This window comes from Sinocyclocheilus anshuiensis, unplaced genomic scaffold (assembly GCF_001515605.1).
Source record: "Sinocyclocheilus anshuiensis isolate Anshui unplaced genomic scaffold, SAMN03320099.WGS_v1.1 scaffold1455, whole genome shotgun sequence".
Lineage (NCBI taxonomy): Eukaryota > Metazoa > Chordata > Actinopteri > Cypriniformes > Cyprinidae > Sinocyclocheilus > Sinocyclocheilus anshuiensis.
The window spans coordinates 47,758-57,130 of NW_015541012.1; the positions used below are offsets into that span (position 1 = coordinate 47,758).

Consider the following 9,373-nt stretch of genomic DNA (forward strand, 5'->3'; position numbering starts at 1 on the left):
TCTCTCTCTCTCTCTCTCTCTCTCTCTCTCTCTCTCTCTCTCTCTCTCTCTCTCTCTCTCTCTCCCCGTCTCGCTTCGTGGGTCGCCTGCTTTAGCAGAAGAGTAGGAGATTTGGACAGCAGTTTAATTATCCTCTTTGAGACGAGATAACATTTTGTGGTTCTCCCCCATATTTAAGACTGCTTTTTCTAGGCTACTTAGTTTCATCATCTATTCAGGAGCTTAAAAATTGCGTTCTGTGTAATTAGCTCATCTCTTTCGCCGCACACTGTGAGAACAAAGCAGCCCAAGGCAAATTAGCAGCTTCTTATTCTCCATTAAATTGTTCAATATGTTTTAAAGCTTAACCACTCATTGTCAGATCCTAATGTGCATGACGGTTTGATTTGTATGGTAGAAATGTGTATATTATGTGCTGAATCCCAAAATGAATTCAGTGTTATCCATCTCAGACATTGTTGGTTCTTCTTTGGATGACAATTTCAGGACAATCTGGAATATTTTATACTTAATTCTTTTCTTTATTTTTTTTCAGGGCATGACCATAATGTTTCATCTGTAGCTATTATGCCCAATGGAGATCACATAGTTTCTGCCTCAAGGGATAAAACCATTAAAATGTGGGAGGTGGCCACTGGGTAAGTCATTTAGCAAATGCTGTATGCAGGTTTCATTATTTTAATTTGATATTTGCTTAAAATGTACTTATTGGATAAAGTCCTGGGCTGCCAAAACAAAGGTTGGTGATCTTAATATGTACCCCTAACCATAGTTTGCTACAACAAAACTGTCCAACAATACAGTTACTGTATTGTTGAGTTTCTTCAGCTGAAAAGCACCTGTGTAAATGTTGAACAAGTAACAAAGTGAAATTCTGCTCTCCAGCATTTTTCATGTTGTAATCAAATAGGGCATTCGCATACATTTTTTTAAGTTTAACACATTAAAAATATTTAACGCAGATAACACAGGGGTGGAGCTAGGGTTGGCCACCCTACTCACAACTGCTGCTTCTGTCTCTTTTTCTTGACAAACAAGTGCAGAAACGGCACAGGTGATGAGGGAGCTTCAGTAGAACAACAGAGATGAAATGTTATCAGGCCATATGCCAGTAAAAACTAATTTTCCTGTCCTGTCAGCGTTATACTTTGCTCATAGCATGTGCTCTTCAGTTGCACGCTCAAATGCGGCGGCGCGCTGTTGCCTGTATCATCTCATATTAAAGCGCAAAAGAAACTATGAGCATGCAATGTCACAGAGAGAGAGTCTACATGTCTACTTTTAATGAAGATGATCGAGTGTTGAGCATCTGCAACTTATTTTCAGTTTAATTTGCAGCAGTTTGCACGTCGGCTTGCTAAAGAGAGATACTCAGCTACTCCTCTGTGGCGATGCGTGTTGCATTAGTGCTGTCATATCTGACTATAACATGTCATATAGCATATAACACGCTCTCACACATTTATTATTTTAACATTTTGGGAGGAGTAAAATTTACATATGTGGTTTAAAGAGCATTTACACCTGGTCTTTTCACGATCAGATAGCTATTTGATCAGAGAAAAAGCATGAAGTGACCAGGTGTGAACAGGCCCTTTAAGACCTGAAGTGGGTCAGAACCGCATCATGTTCAGCAGCTGCAGCTTTTAAAGTAACAGCAGACAAAAAATCTAATAACCCAGCTGCTGTGATGTCTGTTAATCAAAGAATAAAAGAAAAAAAAGAGGAAATCAATAACTTTTGTAGCTTTAAGGATTCATCTATATTTAATTTAGAATTAGTGTTTGATAACTTATTCAATTTCTGTATATTTCCTTCTTGCTGAAGGGCACAGGTAATCATGATATTTATTATAATGGGTTTATGTGAAGATTGTTTTAAGTTCACTTAAATTAAAAGTTATTTTTTAAAGTGTAATAGATGTTAAAATTGATAGCTCTCAATTATACTGTAATGTTGAATGGCTAGTCAATGGTTAAATATTAGGGAAAAACTGCTTTCTAGAGACATCAGTAGTGTTGGTATCAGTGATACTCGCCTTCAGTCATAAAAAAAGATGCCATTAAACAAATATTAAATATATACTGTCTTTGTTGTTTCTACATTAATTTAAAGATTGAATGTGAAATTATTGCAATATAAAAGTATATTTAAAAACTTTGTTAGGTGGGATTAATCAAGATTAATTTCAGAAAAAAATTTGATTAATTAGTTAATTTTTTTTTTTTTAATCGTTTGACAGCACTATATTTTATAATAGAAATGTTCTTGACAATGATAAATGTGGTTAAATCTGTGTTTGTTGGCATTGTAAAACAGGTACTGTGTCAAGACATTCACCGGCCACAGAGAGTGGGTGCGCATGGTGCGGCCCAACCAAGACGGGACCCTGATCGCAAGTAGTTCTAATGACCAGACGGTGCGCGTTTGGGTGGTGGCCACAAAAGAATGCAAGGCGGAGCTGCGTGAGCATGAGCATGTTGTGGAGTGCATTTCTTGGGCCCCTGAAAATGCCCATCCCACCATCCTAGAGGCGACTGGCTCAGAGGTGAGAGCACAGAGTGAAAATAGCATTTGTAATGGCAAATAATTATGCCATTTAGTTCAATAATTGTTTATGCTATCTGAAACTGCTTTAACGACGATTCCTAAATAAGCCGATTCTTTACAATGAACCCATAACACTCTTGCCAATAGACAATGGATCTTTCTTTTTATCCACAAAACTGTACCTTAATGCAGAATTTTAGTATTGATTATGGTAAATGAAAATCATATTTAGGTTTGAACTTTTACTCTGTCTATTTGTGATGTGTAATTCGTTCACCACTAGTAATAAGTAATAGTAACATGTAATATGCACAAAATGAATACAGTAAAATACTAGGTAAAACAATTTTCTAAAAGAAGTCTACACAGAGGCTTTAAGAAACCAGGTCTCAGATGCTATTACAGGTCAACCAGGCATTTTTTCCACTTCTTTTAACCTTGCATTAAAAAAAAAAAAAAAAAAGGTTTGAATCAAAGGATCTTTGTTTGTGTAAATAATCAATGCATTATTGTTTGAGATTTTTATTGGTCTCTACTTTGCTGTGCCCTTTAAACACATTTTGATGGGTCCTTTGATTTTCAACTGATCATCTAAATTTGTCATGTACAATGGTTTGAAATAGACTGTGAAATGACATAGGTGGTATTAGCACTTGATAGCCTAAGGTGAAGAACGTACCATTTGGATTTTTATTGCTGGTCTTATGATCAACTGTGTCCAATTTCATGTTTATCTGATGAACCATTAGCCCTCACAGCATGTTGAATACAGCCTTTAACCCTCACAGTAATTACTATTGTTATGTAAAGGAAACTTTCTCCTCAATGTTAAAAAGTGAACTTATTTAGTCAGTCATCTTTGATCTTGTCAAACCTGTTCAGGTGGAATTAAAACAATCTCTTGACACCAGTAACACTGTCACAGATGTTAATTACAAAGCCTTGTATGTCATTACAGCAGCTCTGTCTAAAGGTATAAATGTGCCTGAACACACTTGTCTGAGCATGCCAGCCTCTCGGCAAGAGCAATTTTGTTTTTAATGTGTCGGTTCGCACTCCCCCTCAAGCAGAGTTAGCCTTTTAATGGAGGTAGAATAATAGATAAGGCCTTGAATTTAATGACCATCCATTCTTTGCAGAACTATCTAAATGCATTATCACCCCAAACACCTCTGCTCTTGTTATATCCCCCCTTTTCATTGACTGCACAAGATATGTAATGTCTCTCAGTACTGAGGTGTGGTATTCAAAGTGTTATTACTGGATGTCTGATATATGCGCCTCTGCTAGAGTCTCAGCCACCTCTAATGATGCTGTTTGTAGTGCATCAGTCTTAATAAAGCTGTTTCCGTAACCTTGTTGTGGGTTAAAGACTTACCCAGACACTTGCATTTTCCTTCTAGGAAGAACCGTAAATATTTATCTATACACACTTGCTGATGTTATAAATCAGTGTTGGGGAAGCTGCTTTTGTAATATATTTGACACAAAAACAGTGTTTTTTTTTTTTTAGAATGAATGTTTTCAGTGAGATAACAGCATAAAACAAACTGACCCTAAATGACACTAAGAATGTAGAAGGTTCAAATGCTCAATATTTTTTCCTGTTTTTTTATTTTTTTTCTGCCAGACCAAGAAAAGCGGGAAACCTGGTCCTTTCCTGTTGTCTGGTTCCAGAGACAAGACTATCAAGATGTGGGATGTGAGCACTGGCATGTGCCTTATGACACTGGTGAGTCGGTCTTGTGAAATTGCTGTGATTCTCTGAAGTGCGTAATGAGCCTATTTGAGAAGTTTTATGCTTTTGTGCAAATCTGATACATTTTGTTTGGTGTTGTCGTCAGGTTGGCCATGATAACTGGGTGCGTGGGGTTCTTGTGCACCCTGGAGGAAAGTTCATCGTGAGCTGCGCTGATGACAAGACTTTGAGGATCTGGGATTACAAAAACAAGCGCTGCATGAAGACCTTGAGTGCCCATGAACATTTTGTTACCTCTCTGGGTAAGCGGTCATATAAAAACTCATCTTCTCTCACTGGTTTCTGATGTTGTTTGAAATGCATATCAGTTGTTTTGATGACCAAGGAAGGGTAAAGATGCCTTTTAGAAGTGTACAGTGCATCCTCGTTTCCCCAAAGAGTGATTTCTCAGGTTAAGATTGAGTTTGTTACTCTACAAAAGGTAGTCCTGTCAGCCGTTGGCAGCATGTTCAGAGAAAACGCTGAACCCTCCAGTCTTTCAACTGCCTGAGTCCAGATCTTTTCAGTGGATCAAGGCACTGAAGCTCTCTAGAGATACTTGATGTTATTCAGCCAGCTCCCCTGCAGGCTCCCGTGAAGCTTCAAACTTGCTTTTAAAAGCACTTCAGTACACAGCACCCGTCTTCCAGGCTATTGATTTGAAACAATGGTTTTGGTGTGAGTAGAGAACTGAGTGTTTGTTTGAGGCTTCAGGTCTCTCGACAGTGGTTGAGCTTGTGAATCCTGCTATTTCAAGTGTTTTATGCATGTTTTAAAAGTGGAAATGTGTCATTTCTGTGGCACAAGCATCACCAAATGGAACTGGTACAGTTAGGATTTTCAATCAAGATATTTCCCTCCTCTTCCATTGGTCAAATGATCAGGCAGCCCGACACTTAAATCATGCCATTGACTGAGCTAATGCTGCCATGTTGGACTGATCACAGTTTGAGGAAAAATATTACATTTATGTTACATCTTCATTATATCAACCAATATTTGGCATTTTTTAAATCATTGTCAGTCGAGTGATGAGTTTTTCTGTTTGGTTGACAAGTGTTGGAAGTGGGACATTTATTTTGACAGCGCTAAGAATGACAGGGCCTCAATACAGGCCATCAAAAAATACATATTGGTTGAGTACTAATCTTAATATAATTTTTAAGCTCAAGTCTGTGTTCCTAAAGTACAGTGTCTCTAATCTCTCCGCAGATTTCCACAAGTCAGCTCCGTACGTCGTCACCGGGAGTGTAGATCAAACAGTAAAAGTGTGGGAGTGTCGCTGATCGTACCCGCAGGACCCTTCACAACACCTCCTGTTCCCCTCCACCCCCCCGGACCCATTCCACTTCCCCCTCAGCTTCCTCCTGCTCTTCTGGATGCACTCGAACACCACGGTTATCACCCACCAAGCTCCAGTTCAATAACGTGTCCTTTTATGTAAATTATTCTGGATGTAGATCGAGCTATTAAATGAAAAAAAAAAAAAAAAAAGTATTCTTGCATGGTGAATCCAAAACTGTATACTGTAAATTTACATAATGTTGTCTAGAAGTACCATAGGTTTAACACAGGCTGATCTTTCACTCAGCCTGACCTACCGAAGGCAGAAGCTGACTGGGTTAAATGTAGGGCACTAAACTGATAATTTACTGACAGTGTCTGATTTATTTTGTCAGTCTTTTTTTTTTAGTTTTGTTTTGTTTTCTTCCACTGTCTTAGTCTGTTTGTGCCTAGCTTGGAGACCTTTCAAGGGGCAAAGGCTACAGATGAACCTATAATGCTGAGGTGAAGAGTTGATCTGATCGTCTATGGGGCTTGGTATCAGAGTTATTCTGTAGCTTTGTTACATCACTTCTGGAGTGTACTTACCATTCTCTTCTTGTGGATTTAGATAACATTTAATGGTTGCATCTAAGAATGTTTCATGTGTTTTTGTCTGGAAACCTTTGGGAATAAATCTTTGTACGCTTGTCATGACACGTCCTACTGAAAAGTACAATCCCAGAGACATGACTTTACACTGTAAGAGAGAATTGTGCTTAATTATAGGAGTGAATTTGTACGAAACTCCTGCATCCAAAAAGCCATGCTGAATAGTGGGCGACAAGAGTATATATTTTTTCTTTTTTGCCCTGAATTAGAGATAGCTTTAGTAAAGATTTTGACCTCAGTGGTCAGTTGAGTCTGTCACTCAGGAGCACTTCAAACTTGCAAGCACCATAAACGTTGCCTCTACGAAGCACTTGATTTGGCCCTTGGCGTTTGTTGCTAAAGCCGCATTCAGATGAAGACGTCCTGATTCTTCCTTTGTTGTTTAATGATCTTGTTGCCCCTATGGCAGTTGCACTGAGATTTGAGTTCACAAAAGACATTTGATGCAGAAATCGCAACCCTCAGTTTGGACCTAAGGTGCAAAGCATGACAAGGGCTCAAAGTTTCCTCTCATCTGGGGGATGTGCAAAAATCTGTCCTAAAAGAATGGGTGCAAAGATTCCCATGGTGAAAAAATGGAACGATGAGCTTATGATGAAATAAATCTACACTCGATACTGTGGGAAGCTCAGTCTTATAATAAACCAATGAGTTGTGGAGCTACAAACTAATGATCTGCCTGTTTTCTCTGTGGAGAGTCTTAGTGGTGATTCCAATTGTAAAGGGATCTTCAAACTGTGGACCATAGCTGAATATCCCTAAAATAACCACAGGTGCTCAAACCATTACTTTGGTGTGACGAGTGGCACATTCTCTGCTATATCTCTTAATAAATGTACAAATAAATACACAATGGGGAATGATTTAAAATCTTAAACATGGAGATAAACCATTCCATATCTTTTAAGGAGAAAATAGGCCTTTTGACTTTGTGCAAAGACAAAAGAAATTCAGTTAAATTGCACATCTCTGCTATTGTTAGATCTTTGGTCACATCGGACTGAAGGTTTACATGATGTAAGTCTTCAAAATGCATAAACGGATATAATTTTAATTAGCCTTTTCATTCCAGTGCAATTATATAATAAAGAATTCACTGCTTAACCATGCTATTATCAAGCGATTTCCTGTTGTGTGTGTACTGGATGTACCTACTGCTGCTGATAATCTGAGAAGTGACTAGTCTGAGATCTGTACCTGTCCATGTAGCACTTCTGCATGTAACCGTACTGAGGATTGAGCTGTATGGTGGGGAACAATTGGCCGCATTTGATGTCTGACCATCCATGTCAAAGTGACATATTTGAAAATATATACATATGTTGCGCCATGATTGGTTAATGAAGCTAGACACCCTACCAGATAGGTCTGCTGGCATGCTAACTGGGCCGCTCAGTACGTGGTTGTAGAGACCGATCTGTGTGTGCTTGTAAGGACGATGACTTTATTTCGCTATGGGATTGTGGCAGACTGAGCAAGACAAGGGAGAATTGCCCATCACAAGAAAAGCACCAATGATGCCTCCTTTAGTTTCTTGATTTAGATGCTGGTGGAGACGATTGACATTGGTTCTTCAGTCACTTGACTGTGTTACTCAGCACAGAAATAGATTCAGAAGTACTGGAGCTGTAAACCTAAACCAAAAAAGTGGATAATTTTGGTCAAAAATATTGCTGAATTGCATCATTTGTAAATTAAACATGTATTTACATTGTCCAGAGTTTATTATCCCCATAAGCAGTGCTACTCCCTTATGATTGGCTTTCCTCAAGACCTTAAAGGTCTTTCTTGGTTTGACGATGATGTCCAGTTTTTATGTGTCCAGAGAGAAAGTTTGCCATTCGCAGGTCCCAAGCAATCCCACTGCTGCACACGCTGGATGGGTTCATGTACAGACAGACTTGTGAAGGTCCTGTCTGTAGGTCCATCCTCCAGCCACAGGTCTATCATCAGCTATTACTTTGAGAATAGATTGGAGGTTTCAGACTTCACAGCTTGAATGGGACTCTGCTTTTTATGGTATCACTGTTCACACAGCCAATTGTTAACAGTATATCTGGATGTTATTGTTTGCAGCATAATTAAAGAAAAAAAATATGAATGTTTTGTCTGTTGGTAGTGATGCTGTATGAATGGAGTCAAACAGGGAAGTGACAATGGTTTCCAATGGTTAGAGTTTATTACATATTCAGCACTTCAGATATTGCACTTCAAGATTTGGCTTACAGGTTACAGAACAGAAAAGAAAAACTTACTACTTATTCAAACATATAGTTTAATTTTAAATAAGGCTAGAAAAAAAAAATGCACATTTTGATAGTTATACTATCTAAAAATTGGTTGGCCATTAAACAAATACATAAAAGTTATTAACATGTAAATAAAACAATAAAAAAATGGGAGAAAATATAATGCAATAAAATTGTAAATGGTTTTAAAATAAATGCAAGAGGTGAAATGTAGGTCTCATTAGCCATTTTAGTTTGTGGATATAATATCTGCATGTGGAATATAAAGTTTTGATAACCTTATAATTAGACTGTAATAGGAAATTGTTTTTCTATAATGCGTTGTCTGTGTTAGTGATTTTTTTTTTTTTTTCATTTATAAATACGCAAATATAAAAGAACAATAATCAACAGTAGAAAAACAGCCATGGGAAAATAAAAACTTCTAATAGTAAATGATATAAAATGAATTAAAATTGCAAAAAAGAAGAAAAAAATTATATATATATACATATGCTAATGGAGAATCTCGAAATAAGCGCAAGATTTGTCCTGTCTAATGTCAAATATATTGTTAAAGTCCACATGAAATCAAAATTGACTTTATTTACTTTACTAGCGCACATTGCTAGTCTTGATGTAAACAATTAATCCGTGCAAGTAAATCCGCTGAAAAAAATTGTTTTCGTAATCTTTAATCAAAATCTGAACATTTACTTCCGCTCTGAATGGCATTCCTTCTCTGATGACGTCAGTTTGACGGCTTGGGCAGAATATCCTTTTAAACACACCCCTCTAACCGTTAGATTGCTATGAGTGAGCGACAGAGAGGAGGAGCGCCAAAATAAAACCATGCCCTCTATTCAATATTTCGTTTCAGATGGAAATACGTCACTACACTGAAATAAAGTCGGCAGCAACC

General features: G+C 37.7%; 1 protein-coding gene across 1 annotated transcript in view; it reads left to right on the top strand.

Moving 5' to 3' along the window:
• Positions 1 to 7,885, top strand: part of LOC107690414 (lissencephaly-1 homolog A) — a 46,807-nt gene extending 38,922 nt beyond the window's left edge. The window contains exons 8-11 of the mRNA XM_016488745.1: positions 2,320 to 2,548; positions 4,181 to 4,282; positions 4,395 to 4,551; positions 5,501 to 7,885. Of these exons, the coding sequence (XP_016344231.1) occupies positions 2,320 to 2,548; positions 4,181 to 4,282; positions 4,395 to 4,551; positions 5,501 to 5,574 (562 nt within the window). The 3' untranslated portion in view covers positions 5,575 to 7,885. The remainder of the gene's footprint in view (positions 1 to 2,319; positions 2,549 to 4,180; positions 4,283 to 4,394; positions 4,552 to 5,500) is intronic.
• The last annotated feature ends 1,488 nt before the right edge of the window (positions 7,886 to 9,373 follow it).